The following is a 22,950-nucleotide window of genomic DNA, read 5'->3' as shown; positions in this document are numbered from 1 at the left end:
AAACCACGCCTTCTTTCTTTGCGTGCACATTTGGGCGCATTATGCAAATATTTCCACATAGTGAGGTAGATATGTGGGGGCGTGTTAGAACGAGCCGTTTTAGGGGGGCGTGGCAGAGTCTTAATTTGATAAAGTATATCTCTTTGGTTTTGAGACTTTAGTCTTTGCAACTTCAGGGATCTTATCTATGCACAATCAGCTTGTAACACTCCAAAGAGAAAGGAAAACTTGAAATCGCAGCACCCTTTAATATATATATATATAATTTTTATGTATAAAATAATTGTAAAATATTATTATAGTATAGTATTTTAAACCATTTTATATTTTAATTAATTTTGATCATACTTCTAATTTTAGATGAATATAATTGCATGTACATTGTGTACAAATTAATGCTTCAGTTGTTGAATTATATAACAGGATAATTAAACTAAAATTAATACTATTGTTTTTAGTTTGTTTATACACAAAACTAAAATTACATTACATGTGTATGTACAACTTTTTAATGCAATTTCAAATTTAATGTGTGAATTAAGTTTAATGTACAAAAAATGACATACTGTAATTTAAGTTTGAAAGCATATACATTTAAATATGTACAAATTAGTGCTTTAAAGGCACATTTCAGTTGTTGTTTTGTAATTAAATTATGTTATATATTATATTTAACACTAATAGGTAATTTGTGAACTTTATTATATTTATTGAAAGGGTAAATATTGTAAATCCCAGTGGTTCAGCTGCTTTAATGAACAAGGCAGGGCAAGTTTATTTATATAGCACATTTCATAGACAATGGTAATTCAAAGTGCTTTACATAAAAATAATTAAAATAATCACAACAATAAGAACAAGGAATTTAAAAACTTTTTAAATGATTTAAAAACTGATTTAAAATGAATTAAAATGCACACTTAAACTAAATGCAATGCCACAATTAAAGTGAGGTGTGAAAAGTGTCAATTGCTGCATTACAATTAGATCTGCTCATGTTGCAACAAAATAAAATTGTGTTCATGCATTGCTTTTTGCAGCATTGAGCATTACGACCAATCACACACATTTCTGTTGATTTACGACTGCAATGGCCTCTCATACATTAGAGGTTCACTTAAAACACTCCTTGCTGTTACAAGATTAAAAAAAAAAAACATATGGGTCATTCCGTGTCAAATCAACCAAATTTCAGAAATTTCCCTGGCTCAAACTTTTGATTTTGCTATTTTTTTTTCTGAAGAAAGATAAACATGTATAGTGATGATAGCCCAAATATTAAATGTCATGTGTGAATATTTACTAAGTAATCCGCTATTTTGTGGAGGGGGGTCAAAATAGCAATTTTCAACTGAGATCCAGAGCCAAATTACAGTGGGTTAAAAAATGACTTCAGAAAGATGGCAGCATCATAATCATCATAATGTTATTTTTTTACACAGAGATTAGTAGGTCTGTTAGTCAAATATGTTGACTTTAGCAATCTTTGTTGCATTATGTGCCAATGGTGACCATTCAAAAATGGAGAAAGAGCACTTTTCAAGTTTTTTCTCCAAAGTTTGCATACCTGTAACTCAAAAAGTATTAAATATATCTTAATGCCCTTTTAGATATTGGGTCTTAACAAACTTCCCTTTTAGCATCTTCATTTTTAAGGCCCTATATTGTTCAGTTCCAGAGATAATGGAATTTCAATATGGCTCCAGGAGTTAATTGTAAAATTGTACTTCCCTGCTCGGTGGACGGACAGATCAAATAATTGTAATATTGATTCTGCTACAGTTAATTCGAAGATATAATCTAAATATTTATTATGAATCATAACCAGTTATAATTCGTCATAAATATTCCCCTTTTTAGAGCTAATAAATAATAATAAACATTACATACCACATATCTGAACTCTCGGTAGCTTCAACAAAATCCTTTCTTCTAAATATTCCTAAAAGTGATTCAAATATAGAATTTTATTATGAATAGACTACAGAGAGCAAGGTAATGTGCCTCAACTTCTCCATTTCAGTGCATTTTTAACACTCCTACAGGTGTTTTATACATATTTTGATAGAGGGAAACAAGATGCAATTCTAATCTAACATTATTTATTCTTCAGACATTGTTCTTTAAATAAAATAAGTAGCGGCTGCATACAAAGTGACCAACATTTAGTTTTCAACCACTGAAAATGGGTATTATTCAACTATTTGAATGTGAAGCCTCATTGACATCCCCATATCTCTGGGACTGAACAATGTAGGGCCTTGAAAATGAAGATTCAAAAAGAAAAGTTTATTAAGAACTAGAATCTAAAATCATATTGCAATATCTTTATTACTTCTTGAGTTACAGGCATGCAAACTTTGGAAAAAATAATACTTATGGCACTCAGAAAGGTATGTTCAACGCAGTTGTTTTGACAGAAGGAAACAAGATACATTTCTAGTTTCAACATTATTTGTTCTTCAGACATTCCTCTTTAAAAGAAAAGAAGTATCATTCATATTTTTGCTAAATGACCCACATTTGGTTTTTGACCACTGAAAATATGTACAATTTAACAACTTACTCCTTGAGCCATATTGAAATTCCATTATCTCTGGAACTGAACACAGTGAACACATTGCAACCATGCTTGGGACGGTCCACATAAACGAGCCAAAATGCTTTACATGTCTTGAAATAATAATTTCTTTACATTAAACATTGACTGTCAGTCTTTATTCACCTGTTTCTCGTCGTTTATCATTAAAATTTATTAAAGTAAATAGTCTGAATTAGGCTGAAATAGGCTCTCTGCGTGCGCACTGTGCGCACAGAACAGCACGCGGGTGCTGAATTAAGCTTTTCATGTTTTTTTGTGTTTGTATGTTTAAACTGGCGAGGTGTATTTGTTCGTTCAGGCACGGGAGGAAGCGAAGAAGAGCTCGGTTTGGTGTTTGCACGGCTCTCTGTGTGCACACCGAACTCGGCGCGCAAACTCTCAGTTGATTTTTCCGCTTCTTGTGTTTGAATGCTTTAAACTGTTTTGAATGTTTAAATTGGCAAGACTTAAAACACGTGCAATTGATAAGATTTCGTGACGACGCGCAGGCCGTCTTTTTATGCTGGCCTCGGGTAGTCGGTTGAAATCGCCGGGGAGGCCCCCTCAGCCGTGGGCCCCTATAATCTTCACCACCTTTCACCCCAATAGAGATGGCCCTGATTTTCAGCTTTATATTTTGTATATAGTACAGTCATCTGTAAATGTTTTTTCATTGATTTTCTCTAAGTGACAACATACAGAGCCCCTAAAATAAAAAATAATCACAGACCATTACATGCACACAAGAAACTTTTTTTGTGCCCTCGAGAAACTCTTCACATGCGCATGGGAATTTATTGTATGGTTACGTATTGCAATTTCTAGTTTTATATAACCGATTTCCTTTGTGCATCACTGCTATCTTACTATGAATAAAACTAGAGAATGGATGCATATGAATTAACAGAGATCTAGTACATCTAATATAAAGGCCTAATGTCCAATTGAACATCCTCTGTGGCAGCGGAGAGAGCATGACACGAAATGGGCTGATGGCATAAAATTTGCCTAGTTCAAGAGTATAAAAAAAGACTGGTACTGTAAAAAAAAAAGTGTTCAAAATGTGGCTTTCATTAGGGCAGTATGCCATATTTCAAGGCCTTAGGTCTCTTTAACGCATACTTTGTGGAGGCCAAAAAAACACTGTGAAATGGGCTGATGGCACAATAGGTGGCTCAGTGTGTCCTAAATGCTAAGTTTAGTGGTTTCTTATGCGCAAATAAATGTCAGTATATTTTTTTATTTTTGCAAAGGTCCTTGAATCTATGTAATACGGTGCTAAGAATATAATGAGAAGAAACCTAATATGATTATTAGAGCCCGACCAAATATATCGTTTAGCCGATATTATCGGCCGATATGAGCCTGTAGCAGATATATCGGTTTCGGCAAATATGCCGCCGATATGAAATTTTTTTACAGAACATATAATGCAGATTAAATGCTTCTGAATGGTGTAATTACTTAGTTTGTCCAGCAGAGCACGCTTCATTTTTTGCTACTGTCAACCCAGGTCAGTGTAGTGTAGAGATGCGCGGATGAGCTCAAACTTCACTTGTGGAGGCCAAAAAAACACTGTGAAATGGGCTGATGGCACAATAGGTGGCTCAGTGTGTCCTAAATGCTAAGTTTAGTGGTTTCTTATGCGCAAATAAATGTCAGTATATTTTTTTATTTTTGCAAAGGTCCTTGAATCTATGTAATACGGTGCTAAGAATATAATGAGAAGAAACCTAATATGATTATTAGAGCCCGACCAAATATATCGTTTAGCCGATATTATCGGCCGATATGAGCCTGTAGCAGATATATCGGTTTCGGCAAATATGCCGCCGATATGAAATTTTTTTACAGAACATATAATGCAGATTAAATGCTTCTGAATGGTGTAATTACTTAGTTTGTCCAGCAGAGCACGCTTCATTTTTTGCTACTGTCAACCCAGGTCAGTGTAGTGTAGAGATGCGCGGATGAGCTCAAACTTCACCCGAGTCCGCTGCTTCAAATTATCCACCCGCACCTATATTTGATCATCACATTACAATGATTCTAAAGGCTTGTTCATATCGCGCGCGATTATTGCCGACGTTTAACGCCTCGTGACTAAACAAAGGGCGCCAATGTGAGTGTGCACACCGACGCGCAATACGCGAGGCGTAAAAGCATAATTTTTTTAAAACGCCTTGGGCTAATTTTTTTGGTTTGACGTGCCACGTTAAAAACTGGCCGACCAATGAGATTGGCGCTTTTGTTCACATGCCTGGAGCTGCTGAAGTTACAGTAAAACACGACTTGGTGGCGCTCATGCACAAAACGGTCTTGCCGAGCACACTTGATACCTAATGACGAAGAGTAAGTAAGTAGACGAAGAAGCATCGAGGCAAGATGAATGTAGAGCTGCTGGTCTCATTGGTGTCTGAACACAAAGGGCTTTATGACAAACGCGACAGCGACTACAAAAATCTCGATAAGAGGGATTTGTAATGGAGAGGAATTGCAGATCAAATAGGATTTGATGTGTACCGGGGTATTTCTGTTTTTCATTAAGCGCTATCTAATGTCAGGGAGTGAATTTGCACGTTCACTTGGCTCATCGCCAGCGAAGATCGCTTGGGTATGAACACAAAAGACGTGTCGAAAAACGTCAGCGATAAGCGCGCGATAATCGTCCCGGTGTGTACGAGGCTTAATTCTTAGTTTTGCAATGATGATATGGATGGATGGTTCATTTTTAACAGCAGATTCAGTGGCGTTAGAGCTGATCTGTGTATCATGGCACGCATCTGCAGCGCATTACGGCTTCACGGCCACCGGAGCTGATCGCGGCCACTCAGTCAGTGCTGGTCATGCTGCGGCCCACAACTTATGCTTATCACATCGGTCACATCACATTTCCTAACTGGGTGTCTACACTGGACACGAGCGGCGCGGCGCGACAAAATACAATAGAACCACTGATCTATATATAATGAGTGAATAGAACCCATTATAATAAGTGATGTTGACACTGGATGCAGCATGACACAACAAGACAAATGCCGACAGTAAACTGATGCCTTGTTCTATTTATTACGTACTGACACAAAGTTCAAATGATTTTCAAAGGTCGCTTTGCTGCGGCGCAGACACAGTGTCAGCATAGTTTGTCAGTACAGTCAGTAAAACATCAGCGATAAGCGCGCGCGATAATCGTCCCGGTGTGTACGAGGCTTAATTCTTAGTTTTGCAATGATGATATGGATGGATGGTTAATTTTTAACAGCAGATTCAGTGGTGTTAGAGCTGATCTGTGTATCACGGCACGCATCTGCGGCGCATTATGGCTTCACGGCCACCGGAGCTGATCGCGGCCACTCAGTCAATGCTGGTGTTTATACCGGTGTTGTGCCGAAATCTGCACCCCTACCAGATTATGCACCCCCTCGTTGAAGTCACTACCCGATTGACTAATCCCAACCCCACCCCTAATCCTAACCGCTCCCACACACCTACTCCTAAACCTACCAATACTAGGGGGTGCATAATCTGGCATGGTGCAAATTTCGGCACTACACCGGCTACGCTGCGGCCCACAACTTATGCTTATCACATCGGTCACATCACATTTCCTAACTGGGTGTCTACACTGGACACGAGCGGCGCGGCGCGACAAAATACAATAGAACCACTGATCTATATATAATGAGTGAATAGAACCCATTATAATAAGTGATGTTGACACTGGATGCAGCATGACACAACAAGACAAATGCCGACAGTAAACTGATGCCTTGTTCTATTTATTACGTACTGACACAAAGTTCAAATGATTTTCAAAGGTCGCTTTGCTGCGGCGCAGACACAGTGTCAGCATAGTTTGTCAGTACAGTCAGTAACGTAGCAGATTGAAAAGTTAGTATCTTTCTGCAGTCCAATAGACGACAGTGCGGTGGTGGCTTGAGTCTGTTGAATGGAGATTTAACGTTACGTTGTCACCTAGTTGGTAAGACTCAATGCTATAAAGTAAATAAACAACAATGTCCCCGTCTTTCTCTCACAATGAGCTTATCAAATTCATTTGCTACATTAGTAGGGTCCTGTGATTTCCGCGATGCAGAAAACGCAGACGGAATCGCGGAATCCATTCATAAAAACGGAATTTATTGTATAACGTGGAATTTCATGCAATTTGTCTTATTTTTGATGAATAAATAAAAAACAGGTCAGTACACTTAAATCAAATCACGTTATAGACTAGTGTCTGTGAATATTAAACTGCAAAAGACTATTTAAATACGAATCCTCATGTTCTGTATGTTCATTTGATCACCAGAAAATACGTAACACAGAATTTGTGAAAAAATATTATTCATTATTATTATTTGCTCATTTTAGATGTTAAAACGCCTTGGGCTAATTTTTTTGGTTTGACGTGCCACGTTAAAAACTGGCCGACCAATGAGATTGGCGCTTTTGTTCACATGCCTGGAGCTGCTGAAGTTACAGTAAAACACGACTTGGTGGCGCTCATGCACAAAACGGTCTTGCCGAGCACACTTGATACCTAATGACGAAGAGTAAGTAAGTAGACGAAGAAGCATCGAGGCAAGATGAATGTAGAGCTGCTGGTCTCATTGGTGTCTGAACACAAAGGGCTTTATGACAAACGCGACAGCGACTACAAAAATCTCGATAAGAGGGATTTGTAATGGAGAGGAATTGCAGATCAAATAGGATTTGATGTGTACCGGGGTATTTCTGTTTTTCATTAAGCGCTATCTAATGTCAGGGAGTGAATTTGCACGTTCACTTGGCTCATCGCCAGCGAAGATCGCTTGGGTATGAACACAAAAGACGTGTCGAAAAACGTCAGCGATAAGCGCGCGATAATCGTCCCGGTGTGTACGAGGCTTAATTCTTAGTTTTGCAATGATGATATGGATGGATGGTTCATTTTTAACAGCAGATTCAGTGGCGTTAGAGCTGATCTGTGTATCATGGCACGCATCTGCAGCGCATTACGGCTTCACGGCCACCGGAGCTGATCGCGGCCACTCAGTCAGTGCTGGTCATGCTGCGGCCCACAACTTATGCTTATCACATCGGTCACATCACATTTCCTAACTGGGTGTCTACACTGGACACGAGCGGCGCGGCGCGACAAAATACAATAGAACCACTGATCTATATATAATGAGTGAATAGAACCCATTATAATAAGTGATGTTGACACTGGATGCAGCATGACACAACAAGACAAATGCCGACAGTAAACTGATGCCTTGTTCTATTTATTACGTACTGACACAAAGTTCAAATGATTTTCAAAGGTCGCTTTGCTGCGGCGCAGACACAGTGTCAGCATAGTTTGTCAGTACAGTCAGTAACGTAGCAGATTGAAAAGTTAGTATCTTTCTGCAGTCCAATAGACGACAGTGCGGTGGTGGCTTGAGTCTGTTGAATGGAGATTTAACGTTACGTTGTCACCTAGTTGGTAAGACTCAATGCTATAAAGTAAATAAACAACAATGTCCCCGTCTTTCTCTCACAATGAGCTTATCAAATTCATTTGCTACATTAGTAGGGTCCTGTGATTTCCGCGATGCAGAAAACGCAGACGGAATCGCGGAATCCATTCATAAAAACGGAATTTATTGTATAACGTGGAATTTCATGCAATTTGTCTTATTTTTGATGAATAAATAAAAAACAGGTCAGTACACTTAAATCAAATCACGTTATAGACTAGTGTCTGTGAATATTAAACTGCAAAAGACTATTTAAATACGAATCCTCATGTTCTGTATGTTCATTTGATCACCAGAAAATACGTAACACAGAATTTGTGAAAAAATATTATTCATTATTATTATTTGCTCATTTTAGATGTTTACATTTGGAAAAGCTGTGCTTCCTGCATAAACCTGCACCTGTTGGTTTGGCAGTAGCTTGCTTGCACTACACAGTTACCTTGTTTATTTTCTTCATTTTTTTTTTAACAAAGGGTATATAACAAAGTATTGAGATGAAATTTTGTTATTGACCAAATACTTATTTTCCACCATAATTTGCAAATAAATTCTTTAAAAATCCTACAATGTGATTTTCTGGATTTTCTTTTCTCATTTTGTCTCTCATAGTTGAGGTATACCTATGATGAAAATTACAGGCCTCTCTCATCTTTTTAAGTGGGAGAACTTGCACAATTGGTGGCTGACTAAATACTTTTTTTCCCCACTGTATATATAGATATTCTGTTTATGTAGGCTATATACTGTATTCTATACATAGTACCAGTCAAAAGTTTGGACACACGAATGGGAAGTGTGTCCAACCTTTTGACTATACTGTACTATACTATAGCCTACAGATAAAAAATACTGGCCGATATATCAATATCGGGCTTTTTAACTCCCTAATATCGGTATCGGCCCTCAAAAAAAAAAACATATCGGTCGGGCTCTAATGATTATAACCTGCATTTTGCATAATGAAAAGCGCACTTTGAATTCATTCAGTGGTATTTGACAATCACTAAAGAATAACTAAACAGCTGCCATGAAAACACACTTCTTGTACAGTACATTTATTTTCATTAAATTCTTAGTTTTCTATTATAAAAAACTAAATAGGGGCAAAAGTCTGGAAACACAAATATTTTCCATACTTTGCTTTCTTTTTTCCATACTTTTCCAGACCTGGAAAAATACTTAAATCAAATTCCATACTTTTCCAAACTCTGTAGGAGCCCTGTTATATGATTTTTCTTCCATTCATGCATCGTTATATTATTATAATTTATATAGATATTTCTGGGGTGGGTTTCTAGTTGTAAATCAGAATCCAATCCTTAAAATTAAATGCTATATTTATTAGTGTAAAAACTTCTCCAATAAGACAAATGAAAATATTTAACCAAATCAAGCTGATTAAATATGTACTTATTGATTAGTTTTTGATCCAATAAATCTACAGGGTGGCCAATATATTGCAGATATATACATAATACAACGTTACGATGACAAATCAGATGAAATCAAATAATCAGCCTGAAAAATGTTACTGGTTAATCACAACACAGTCTTGAATGCGTAAAGAGAATTGATCAAACAGGACCGCATTGCATCCATTTTTTGTTAATATATCACCTCTTTCTCAGAATACAGCGATCTGGCCACAATATCCAGCAGTTTCTTCGTCTCTGCTTGAAACTCGTGTTTGGAGTAAGATCCTTATTTGAACAAAGAAACAAGAGTTTAAACATATACTTGCAATTTCAATACACTATAGTATATGCTTTAAGTTTTGTGAAATATTATTACAATTTAAAGTAACTTTTTATATATAGAAATTGATCACATTGCTATACATGTTCAGCTGAGCACTATAGCCTTATCAGTCCAAAACTGGTTTATTTTGTCAATGAGACAAATACATGTTTTAACCGAAAAGCCTGCGTTTATTTTATTAAAATCATTCGTCCCCTTTTATAATATATTTCATCACGCTGCTGTTCTGATTCACTGATCATATTATTAACAGCTCATCCATGATAAACACATTAAACATGTACCTCCAGTGAATGTCGCGACCCCTCTGCTGGATGATAAGAGCCTGACATGAGCCCTCTGAGAGACATTCAGAGAGTATTTGAGTAAACCTAATGATCGGATCATTTCTGCTTCTGCTATAGTTTAACCTATAGAGGACTGGAAACTGCGGCGTGACAGGCGTACGGTGAGTGAAAGGACCCTGTTGACGCTCACTGATTACGTCTGCGTGTAGTTCGATACATGCCTGTGTAAAATGTTTTACATTATGGATGGATGACTTTTGGGGAACACTACAGTATTGGGTGATAGAAAAATATGTGGTTGCGGATACTTTCACCTTGGAAGATATAGTGTATGGTAGAGCCATACAATCTTTTGTTTGATTAATTACATCAAAATAATGGCAAAATATGTTATAGCCTGCATAAATATAGATTCTGTTTTTTTATTATGTTAATAATTAGGCAAAAAAAAACTGTTTCAAATGACATTATGTGGCTTTGAATGAAAAAACTGATTAAGTTATAAGTTTTGTAAGCTAAAAAAAACAACTAAACTAAAACAAACAAACAATAAATGATTTTTGTTAAACGGTAACACCAGTGACACAACTCCAGGGGACCACTACTTTCATTATATATTTTATAATGTTTATTTTGCATTTTGTTTTTTTATGTCATTTACATCATATATTTGATAGTTATGAATACATCATTGTATTTTAAATGGTAGAAAAACCTGTTTTTGACCTCAAAATAAAGCACTTTTCCTCTGTATATGGCTGTGGGGACGAGCAGTTTTGTGGTGCTTGGAATTTTTTATAATTAATTAAAAATAAAAATTTTGCCACATTGATGGCTCAAGAGGGTGCAATTGTTCAAATAACACATTGTTTTAGTTTAAAATATAAAAAAATTGTAACACTAAATTGTTTTTCAAGTGTAATATTTCTGTAAAGTCTAGGGACAGAAAAGTGGACATTTCCATAGAATGACCCATTGGGTGATAGAAAAATATATGGTTGCGGATACTTTCACCTTGGAAGATATAATGTATGGTAGAGCCATACAATCTTTTGTTTGATTAATTACATCAAAATAATGGCAAAATATGTTATAGCCTACATAAATATAGATTCTGTTTTTTATTATGTTAATAATTAGGCAAAAAAAAACTTAGACTATAAGCCCTGCTATCAAACAAAGCCTCTGTAAACAGAATGATTTCAGCAGTTAGGGCAGTGTCAAGAGTAGATTGTGAAAGTGAAACTGAGGAGGGTGTTCTCCTTTCGATCTTTACGAACTGTCGTATCAACATTTAGTTAATACCCATATAATCATATCAATAATTTATTCAGAAAGTGAACACAGCAACGTTCAGTTGAAGGTAAGTCGAGAAACACATTTACCTGAAGTGTGTCTAGCATGAGTGTGACTTCAGATGAGTTTAACCGGTTTGGTAGGTCTTTAAGTGATACTAAACTATCAATCTTAAAAAAGAATAAAGTCAAATAATGCTACATGTAGATACACGTTGTACATTTGTGTCTTGCTTTCTCTGGACTAACTTAACCAGTTGATTGTAGATGTGTTTGTAAAATGTATTCATTCCTTAAGTGTAAATGTGCAAGTATTCAGAGCCGCATGCATGTTAACACACAAGTTTATAATGTTTTATCATCTGTGTCCTCCAGCAATGAAGTTTATTTGTTTGACTCTGCTGATTATTACTGGAATCACAGATTCGAGATCAGGTAATTATTCACAGCCACTAAAGAGCTGAAATGTGTTCATGGGTGAGTCTATAATTGCAGGTCAGTCATTCTTGAGAAGTGGGACAAAACAGGGTGCAGAATTGAAAAAATAAAACCTTGTACTCGGAGAAATGAAACTACATTTGTGTATCTTATGTGTACTGAGCTACTGAGCTATGCTTTGATACCACCTCCCGACTTTTCTCTTTTTTAACAAAATGTGCTTTTTTTTTAGCTTGGACTGTGTAATATAATTTCAGCTTTATCTTTAACAGCATTCAAGATGTTTTTAACATTTCAAAACACATTCTGGTGTTAGCAGACAGATTACACTTTCACATGTGACCAATAATTCCACAACAAATATAAAATATCATAATGAAATATTATCAAAATATTCAACTGACGGAGGTGACAGAACTGACGGAGGTGACGAAAACCTGAATTTGTAGTCATTTTAACTATCAAATACATTGAATCAGTCAATTACTATTAAAACAAACAGTGAGTATGTTATTGTTTTTAAAGCTTTTATTCAAGAGTCACATTTAAGTATTTTGATATATCACTGGAACACAAGATCTTATGGTGGTGACATCTGACGGTGTTGACAAATTTGGCATTTCTTTCACAAAACCAATGGAGTTCATGTAGTAGCCATTTTATTTTTTTCTGTTGATGCTAGATGCTAATGGCACCTGCTTCAGGAGAATACAATTATCTAAATATTTCCAATAATTTCCTCAGAAATTGGAAGATGGTGTTGACATATCATGGCTGTGACACAGGAAACATTAACATTAGGACTTAAAATATTCTAAAACTATAGACTAGCGGTGAACTGTGGCAAGGGGGTCCTTTAGAGTGACAGCTGCCCCTGATATGCTCTGATTTTATTACATTTTATTGAATGTCTGACTGTGTTGACAAAAAGTGGGGACGCAACTTTAAAATCTTATGAAACATGCACGTGTCATTAAAAAAACAACCTTGCTTTGATAGGAGATATTATTAAGTGTTGCTTTTGATAAAACAAGCTCTTTTTCATCATTAAATTTTTTTTATCCATTTTATTGCATATGAATGCTTGAACCCTTCTCTGTGGACACACTGTTTTAGACGTAGTGAGAGAACGTTAAGAAACACAGATTTGGTATAATAATGAGAAAATGTAATTGAAGGTGATAATTGTGTTAAATACATTCTATTATTAATCCCTCATGACATTTCAAATTGAAAATATTTTTATTTTTTAAAGCTAATAGCAGTTACCCTTGCTGGACCTGTTTTGTCCCACGTCTCAAGAATGACTGAGGTACATTTGGTGTCTGAAGTCATTATTCTTTTCTGCTTTTTTTCCCCAAATGGTTATATTTTTAATTATTTTAATAATTTGTTACTTATTGTTATAAATTACAAGATGTTACAGTCAATGACAATATAATAATTTGTGTAAAAGTGTCATAAATAGCTAAAAATCATGATTTCTTGTTGTCTGAACGAGATTTTTTCCATCATGTAGGCCTATCAACGTGTAATCAAAATATTTTATTGTACTTTTCTTTTTGTAATATTTCATTCATTTTATATATAAAAGCCCTAAATACTAATTTACTTAATTCTTCAACATTAAATTGTTTAAAAATAACTTTTTTTCTTATAAAAATGTGTGTCCATAAATCATGCTTCAACTCTGTTACGTACCATACTTTGCCTTTAAATTGGTGTAATTATCTCCCACAACTATGTAAGATACAGGAAATGATGACACTTTCCCTCACTGATAAGATCTGAAGCACTGAAAAGTCTGTGTGCTCTCTCTGAGAAAATATTTGAATCTAAAAAGTTCTTATACCAAGGGTTATTTTGAAGAACTTCAACACTGTTACCACAATATCAAAAGGAAAACAAAATGTATTACTGATCACAAATTAAAAGTATTTGAATCATGATTTCATTAGTGCCGTGTGCTCTTAACATTTATGCTAGCAAGTGGAGTTTTTGGCAAAAATTAAATAAAATTGTCAACTCTGTTACCGAGGTAGAGTAACAATGCTGACAATAGTGTAACAGAACTGACAGTCCATCGGACAATTCTGTCAATTCTGTTACTTTACAGTTCTGTTACTTAAAGGGTCAACTCTGTTTATGAACTATTTTCACAAAAAACTATAGAATTGTTGTTTAAAATCTCATAAACATGATTGAGATATGATGCACCCTTATAATATTTCAACAACATTTCTCCTTTTTTACTGGATATTGTATATAATACATTTTCAGATGAAAAATATTTGCTCCAAGCGGACAATTCTATGAAGACATAGGCATTTTTTATTTTTTTAAGGTATGCATAGGTGAAATATTATCTCAGTTTCAAATGTTGGAATGTAATGTTTGTCTAATGATACAAGAAGGATTTGTCCTTTTATGATTTATTGTTATTTCTACACATTGCCTAATTTGTCCGTAACAGAGTTGACAAACAATACCATAAAGACATCTGTTTTTTCATTAAAAGTAAAAAAAAAAAAAAAAAGGAAGTAACTTATGCTTGGTAAGCAAAGAATTATTAAAATTGAATATGTTTTCAATAAGATACTGGAAAGAATTTATGTTAGTGAACAGTTTTTTTCTTAACTTTATGAAATGCCAAATGTATCTCCAGTTATAGAATCACCCTCATGTCTATTCATCGTCCAGCTGAACTATATTTATAATTATAGTTTAGTTTATAGTGTATGTGATAATGACCAGACCACTGTAAGTTATGACATTTATTACATAGCTACTTAGCAAATAAATGAAGTGAAATTTTGATCTCAGCTGAAATTATTCTATTAACTTACTTGTAGAAACCACAGAACAGAAACTGTAGGTGTCCTGGATGAATGGTCAGTTATTTAACGTTGCCATGGACAACTGTCATTATTCAGAAATATTGACCAATTAGAATAAAGTTTACAAAGAGCCATTTAATAATAAAACATAGCTTAGAAAAATGCACACAAGCAGTGTTTTCAAGCAGAGATGTTCGGATGCAGCTGCTGTTTTACATGGGAACGCTGTAGCCCTTGAAGGTTGGCTGTTCAACTGATAGGAGGTTCACTTTTAATAAGACCTGCTCTCTTTATCTTTTACAGAGCAGTATGAAGTAGTTGGATCTTCTGATCCTGTGTTTGCTGTAGCTGGTGAAGATGTGATTCTGCCCTGTTCAGTGAAACCCAACATCAGTGTTGTGGACACGAGAGTGGAGTGGTTTAGACTTGATCTGAAAGACTCAGTAGTGCATCTCTATGAGGATCATGTAGACAAAAATACAGACCAGAGTCAGTCCTACAGAGGAAGAACAAAACTGAATCATCAAGAACTACAGAGAGGAGATGCATCACTCAAACTCTCAACAGTCAGAGTCTCTGATGAAGGACGTTATAAGTGTTTTATTCAGTCCAAATCCTGGTTTGATGACACCACTGTTGATGTTAAAGTTGAAGGTGAGTAAACCATTGGAAACTAATAGCTAGAATATACTACATAACTTTTAAAATCTGAACAGATTTTAAAACAATAGGCATCATACATTTACTGACTTCGTGAATAGTCACAGAGGAAAACTGGCCATCATACACTACACAACTGAGGATCACAACAAACCCACGCAGAAACGTGTGCCTAGGAGATGCTTGACAAATTAAAACAAAATGTGATCTAAAATCAGCTGAAAATATCAAACATTTATGAAAAATCAGGGCAATAGTCATGTAATGTATACCAGCCTTAACATGCTCTTACTAACTTAAAAAAAAAGCCAGAATAACAACAGAATGTTCTTCATCTTCATCTGTAGCTGTTGGACGTCCTCCAGTGATCACTGTAGATGGGTTTGATCATTCAGGAGGGCTTCATCTACAATGTCAATCTGAAGGATGGTATCCTGAGCCTGATCTTGAGTGGCTGAACAGTGAAGGAGTCAGTTTGAGTTCAGAAACTACCGACACACACAGAAATGCAGATAGATTCAGTGTGAAACACACTGTCACTGTACATGAGAGAGACAGCAAGATTCACTGCAGAGTCAGACTGAGACATCACATGCTGGAGACACTGATTATCACCACAAGTAAGTACTGACACTTTTGTTCCTGTAACTGTTTGTCATGTTCTCATGGTATTTTTGATTCAGTGAAAAGATTGAATGATTATCAGCTTAGTCCATTACATTATGTAAGGCTAAAATATTTTACTGTGTTTGTACCATTCAGAACTGAACATTATATATATATTTTTTTAATCATCTCGCCAAAATACGTTTGATTTACTCAATGCACTTAACTACTGTTTTATTTTACAGGTAATATGTTTAATTCTTGGAGGACATCAGTCATCCTGATTTCAGTTTCTGTTGTGCTCAGTGTGATTGCTGCAATACTGATAGCTGTGTTTGCTCGTAAAAACAGAGGTAAAATGCTTGTTTTCTTAATATTTTATATATTTTATGTAAATATGTCAGTATGACTAATTTTCAAGGCAAGTTTATTTATATAGCACATTTCATACACAATGGTAATTTAAAGTGCTTTACATAAAAAAAGAATTACAAATAATCATAAAAAATCACAACAATAAAAGCAAGGATTACAAATTTAAAATGATTTAAATTGAATTAAATCAGTTAAGAAAAAAGATGATGATACATAAAATACAGTGCAATCATTCGGACATAGCACATGGCTCATTCAGTAAATGCACAGCTAAACAGATGTGTTTTGAGTGAAGATTGAAATATAGCTAGTGTTTTAGCACATCTGATCTCTTCTGGAAGCTGATTCCAGCTGTGGGTGGCATAATAGCTAAAAGCAGACTCCCCTTGTTTTGAGTGAACCCTTGGTGTTTCTAACTGACTTGATCCTGAAGTAGCGTTAAAAAGGCTTATTTTTCAGTCTAGACCTGCCATTGCACATGTGCAGTCATAAGCGTGAGTCTCAGGTTTCTATGGGAACCGGAGCTTCTAACGGTGCAGTGACACGATGACTTTACCAATCAGCGATTGACTCTTTCATTCAGAAGGCGCAACTATTCCGCCATATTGCACATTGCAGTTTCTCCCATTCATACGTGATAGGAGTGAACCATCTTTGTATATCTATAGTCTTTGTTCATACTCTGTCCAGGTGTGTGTGTGTCATTCCGGGTGAGTGGACTGGCACACACTGCTGAAGGATGATGGAGGGAGACTTAGATGTTGTTCTTCAGCACTCTTGCACCTAGTTTGTTTGGGGGGAGGAATCTATGAGTTCAGGAAAGATTGAAGTTGTCAATGAAGTTCACTCCCTTCATATTGCAGGTTTTAATTTTCACATGTCACATCTCAAATTATTTTGAGTGTATTTTGTTTAATATCAATCTATGAAGAAAACTTTAAACAATATTGAATGACTTCATATGAATGCTCTTGTTGGCTGGTTTCCTTGGTTGAACAGGATGAATTTTCATTTGCAGTTTTAACACACTGTTTTCTGTGTCAAGCTCTGCGACTACACTGAAAATAATATAATGTGAAGAAAAAACAGAATTTTGTCTACACATTTTTGTTTTGATAAACCACCTCATCTGCGAAACATGATGTTGAGGAAACACCATTATTTGAATTTGTCTTTATTAAATAATTTGTCAACTCTTTAGAGACCAATTCTCACTATTAACTAGCTGTTTATTAGCATGGTTATTACTAGCATATTGGCTGTTTATTAGTATTATAAAGCAGATTTTAATGCCTTATTCTGCATCACCATATTTTACATCCCGTAATCCACCCCATACCTAAACTTAACAACTACCTTACTATTAATAAGCAGACAATTTGTTTATTTAGGCAAAAGTTGTAGTTAATAATTAGTTAATAGTGAGAATTGGTCCCCAAACTAAAGTGTGACCAATAATTGAATTCAGTATTAATGTCAAGTCTGTTTTCATCCACAAAATATTTAATAAACACACACTGTGTATTCATATACTTTTGTGTATATCTTAGATCCTGTGATTAGTAGTTATTGTTCCTGAATCACAAATTATATTTGTATTTGTTGTCTGAATTCTGTTTTCTCTCGTCTTTATTCTGAATTTTCTTCAGCTCACGATCGACTAGAGAAGGAGAAGAGAGGACTACAACAGGGTGAATCTGTCTTTATTATGTTATTAACTCATTATTCATTTAAAGTCTGTTGTCAGGCATAAAACACAGTTATGTGTGCAATCATTTATCTTGTGTATATCTTGGGTCTGGTAAATGGTCACCAGTTGTGTATATAATGTATATTTATTCAGGTCTGTCATGACTGGTTGCAAAAAAGACAATATAGAGCTGGATCTAAGCGCAAGCAGTACTGTTTAATAAAAAATAACACAAAAGAAACAGAGCACTGAACAACCAACTTAAAAACGAGAAGATAATGAACCAAAACCAAGGCTATAAATACACGAGGGCATTACATGGGTCAGGGGTAACTAAATGAGTAACCAAGGCAACAAACACAGTAATTAACACAGGCGGGAAAACTAGAACTAAGAAAACATGCACAAAAACACAAAACAGAACCTAATCCTGATCCTGCGCAGGTTCTTGTATCATGATGGTGCTGAACAAACTCAGGGTTACAGAATTAGTTTTGACTTGACAAAACCAAACCAAACCAGTCCAATCCATCTTTGTTGGTACCATGACACTGATCATCAACTTTCTCTGTCAACTCTGAGATATAGCTTTATGGAGCACGTGCACATGAAAGTGTGACATCAGTAATGAACAGCCAATCACATGCCTTGAAACTGTGATTCATTTCTCACGAGAGAGTCTGTGCGATTTACTGCCAAAGATTGAAAAATATAAAGAATTTAAACACATTTACACAGTAAGATGAAAAGAGCTGTCCATGAAAGAGGACAACTTAAAGAAAACATCTTGCCATATCAGTGCAAGTGATAGTTGTGAAGTTGTGAAGTGTATATAGTTTATATAATTAATAATATATATAGGTATACAGATACTCAACAATCTAAGCTCATATGTCATGTTTAAAGCTTTATCTATCTAAAGCTTATTTATATTTCATATTATCTGTGTGTATTTATATTCATTTAAAATAAAAGCTTATTTATTAAACTAAAATTGCTAAAATGGATTAAGGGTATAATAATTATGTAAATCATATAAAATAATTACAATAAATAATGATTACTAAAAGCCAGACGATCTTTAAATATGTTTTACTATGTAGTGTCATTTACTTTGGAGCAAGAGAAACTGGAGGAGTAATTTTACTGTGTCAGAGCTGTGTCAGTTTACTCAAAGCTGATTGGTCAGATTTCAGTTTGTGATCTCTAAACCAGAACATAATCTGCCCCGGAGCAGGTTATCTGTGGAGCGATGAACACCGCTGAAAGCCAAACCACTTTCATGGTGCCTAAAACCCAGAGTTGGCACAAACTAAACTGAAACTTACCTGTGGTCAGCTAAACCAGCTTCATGGCTCCTGATGTGCACTCGTGTGGCATTAACACACACTATAAACACAACTAAATGATCATAACTTGTTTGTCAGAGTGATAAAAGTGATTGAATTGTAATGTTTTCTCATCTTTTTCATAATTCTTTTTAGAATGTGAACAACTTTTAGAAAGTCTGAAGACAATTATACCTAAAGGTAAATTTGTTTTATATGGCTTAATTAAAATATAAATTCATTACTTATAAATTATTTAGCAAACAATGAATGAATATGCTGTGCATTCATATATGTATTCAATTCATTAAATTGTATTACAAGATATATAAACTGTGTAAATCTTCTTGGATTTTGTTTGTCTTCAAGTGGTGGATAAAAAATAACTTTATTGATCTAAAGATGAATTCTGTTCTGAAGCCTTTATAACTTCATACTTTCTGTTTTTAGTTCTCACACATTTAAGAACACACTCGGGTGAGTAAAAGGGCATAAATATTTTAATTAAAGGCATATTTTATAGCATAATTACTTTAATATATTAATTATTTATTATAATTATTTATTTTACATTCATATCTAAATAAAAGCAAGACAAAATTATTTGAAAATGAAAATGAAACAGGACAATCAGAACATTTTAGTCTATCAGCAGTAGATGTGAAAATTATGAACATTATTGTTTATAATTAAATATTACATTTATTTACAATTAATGGTGTATCTTTATTTTGTTTATCTTGTAAAGTTCTCATGATTCCTATAAAAATAAATCATTGTCTTCTAATTATTGTTTTTTCATCATATACTCATCTGTAAAGCATATGAATTTTCAATATTTTCCACAGTGAATGTGATTCTGGATGCTGATACGGCTCATCCACATCTCATCGTGTCTGATGATGGGAAACAAGTGAGATGTGAAAAGACACAAACGAATGGAGTGAATGGAGGAAAAGACAGATTTGATGAGGATCTTGGTGTTCTTGGGAAGGAGGGATTCTCCTCAGGGTGTTTCTACTTTGAGGTGCAGGTGAACGGACAAACTAAGTGGGATTTAGGACTGGCCAGAGAATCTGTTAACAGGAAGGGCTGGATCCGTCTGAGTCCTGAGAATGGATACTGGATTGTGGGATGGAGAGATGGGTTGTATCAAGCTCGTGATTCTTCTGCTTGCTCTTTTTCTCTGAGTGTGAATCCTCAGAGGGTCGGTGTGTTTGTGGATTATAAGAAAGGTTTTGTCTTCTTTTACGAGGTGGAGTCCAGCTCTCATATCTACTCTTACACTAATCAGTCTTTTAATGAGAAACTCTATCCATTTGTTAGTTTGGGGTATGAGAGGAATGAAAACCCCACACCACTGATCATCTGTGATGATTACTACTGAGATCAGTGAATTTACATGATCAACTGAAATAAAAGAAACCGCAATAAAAAGGGTAACAGCAATAAATAGATAGTAAAGTTCGAGGACAAACTTTGAAGTTGGCTTGAGAAAGGCAGGCCCAAAAGTTTTTTTTTTAAGTTTTAAAAGTTTGATGGTTTTCATTTTCTTTGAAATAGTTTAAAAAAATTAAAGTCTGGATGTATTGAAGGCAATACAGTCTATTAGAAAAACTGATTTTTGACAGATGGAGTTTGAATAGTCTTGGCTCATTTGAACTGGGATTTTTATGATTTTTAATCTTCAGTTTTCAATCTTCAAGTCCGATCAGTTAGGAAAAATATAGCAAATAACTTCTGATCAGTCTGAAGATCTGAGCTGAGTTCAGTGGTTGTAGAGTTAAAGCTCTAGGAGGAGTTACAGTCAACAGAAGAAGAAGAAGAAGTTGAAATAGTATTTCAGTAAGTTGGCTTTTTCAAGCCAACTTAAATATTAAATATTATTTACACTACCAGTCAACAATTTGGACACACAAGGGTGATTTTATGTTTACTGTGATCTTAAAATATTTTGATTTAAAGACTTCTGCTTAAATGACTTTGTACAAGAATATACATAATGGCTGTATGAATTTCTTTACAAGATCGATGCTTTACTTCAACATGAATAATGTTTTGATCTGGAGCAGAAAATGAATGAAGAGCATCATGAAGATACAGTTATACTGTTCCTTCTTTAATAGTGTTTGTTGATGAATGTTCTTCATTTTCAATTTGATTTCTCACTGATTTTGTATTTCATTGAATTGTGTCTTTCCAAGCCTGTTTTAATTTCTTGTTGTCATGTTATCATTATGTCTGAGCCTCTCTGTTCGAGGCAAAATAGATTTTTACTGCCAAGCTCCTACACGTTTACTCGGTTTTGTGTACCTTGTGTTTTTGATATTTGGACCTTTAGGTTGAATTCTGCCCTGTTTTGTTCATGTTTCCTGTTCTGTTTGTAGTCCTTTTAGTTCCCCGATTGTTTCCAGGAGTGTCTTGTTAGCTCTTGTGTATTTAAACTCCAGTGTTCCTGTGGTCTTTGTCGGTCTTGTCCATTGTTGGATGTGTTGTTGGTGTTTTCAGCAAATACATACTGTATGCATATCTCTTTATTTATACAGTTCTGTATAGAGTAAATAATGCACAAATCTGTACATAAATCTAATGTTCCAGATTCATACGCATTATTTATTAGGTTTTACTATTTTAAATGTTTTTTTTCTGTTCTCCTGTCAGATGTGTATGTATGTATGCATGTATGTATATATATTTAAGGAGCACCTTAAAAAAAACAGCAAATTCCTCGTGTGTTTGCGCACACCTGGCGAATAAAGCTAATTCTGATTCTGCACTTGTGCTTCTTGGATTATAGTTTGTGTAATAAATACTGTATTTAGATCCTACTCTCCCTCATCTCTGAGTGTTCACGTCATTACAAGGACTAAGTAAGTGTCATAATAATAGTTCATGCAACTAAATGCAAGTTCTGTATAGTCTAAATCTTCTGAAGTTATTCAGTGATAATCATTCCCTGTTAGAGCTTGCAAATCTCTGAAAGTGTAATGACTGATGTAAATGCAGTACTGTGACAGCTTTCATTCAGCTCTTTTATAAATATTTTTATATGTGCTCAATATGAGAGTCTGTACTGTTTTGTAGGTAAAAGTTTGGAGGACATCAGTCGTCCTGATTTCAGGTGCAAATGTGCTCAGTGTGTTTGCTGGAATAATGATAGCTGCGTCATAACAGAAGTCAAACTTTAGGTGTAAAGATAAAGTATAAAATTGATTGTGTTTATAAAATGTAAATTCCAAGGACTGAAGGGGACTAACAGTTATGTTCTGAATATGTTGGTTTCAAACTAAACAACTTCAGAACCTTCTGGATATAGAATATATATTTTTTTGTTATTCTCTCTTCCAAACAAAAAAAACTCTATCATCATATTTTTGTTACAGCTGTTGAGAAAACACATGAACACGATAAAACCACACTGACGTATGTTTAAACAATAGCTGCAGGAAATGTATGTGAACTATGGATTTACTATAAAACAAATGCATAACTGCAATAATCAGGATTTGTATGTAGAGCCTGTGCTTTAGATAGTATTTTATATTTAAAATTAAAGTATTTTTCAGTCTGTGTCAGTAAACAGCA

The 22,950-nt window shown here is 34.9% G+C and overlaps 2 protein-coding genes across 5 annotated transcripts in view; one reads left to right on the top strand and one right to left on the bottom strand.

Moving 5' to 3' along the window:
* trap1 (TNF receptor-associated protein 1) overlaps positions 1 to 22,950 on the bottom strand; it is an 87,836-nt gene that overhangs the window by 14,673 nt on the left and 50,213 nt on the right. The window lies entirely within an intron of this gene.
* Positions 11,734 to 20,830, top strand: LOC107601574 (butyrophilin subfamily 1 member A1-like). 4 transcript variants are annotated; one of them, XM_016293807.1, is made up of 8 exons: positions 11,734 to 11,866; positions 15,010 to 15,360; positions 15,714 to 15,986; positions 16,218 to 16,325; positions 17,997 to 18,038; positions 19,522 to 19,566; positions 19,816 to 19,842; positions 20,214 to 20,830. In XM_016293807.1, exons 1-8 carry the CDS (start codon positions 11,761 to 11,763, stop codon positions 20,750 to 20,752), a joined length of 1,491 nt encoding a protein of 496 aa, XP_016149293.1. In that variant the 5' UTR covers positions 11,734 to 11,760; the 3' UTR covers positions 20,753 to 20,830. The 4 variants fall into 4 exon arrangements, with proteins under 4 accessions (XP_016149293.1, XP_016149292.1, XP_016149294.1 ...); XM_016293806.1 differs by having other exon boundaries at positions 17,985 to 18,038; XM_016293808.1 differs by lacking the exon at positions 19,816 to 19,842.

This window comes from Sinocyclocheilus grahami, unplaced genomic scaffold, assembly GCF_001515645.1.
Source record: "Sinocyclocheilus grahami isolate Dianchi unplaced genomic scaffold, SAMN03320097.WGS_v1.1 scaffold307.1, whole genome shotgun sequence".
In the NCBI taxonomy this organism is placed as follows: Eukaryota; Metazoa; Chordata; class Actinopteri; order Cypriniformes; family Cyprinidae; genus Sinocyclocheilus; species Sinocyclocheilus grahami.
The sequence above is the reverse complement of the archived record's forward strand: the minus strand, read 5'-3'. Positions and strand labels throughout refer to the sequence as shown.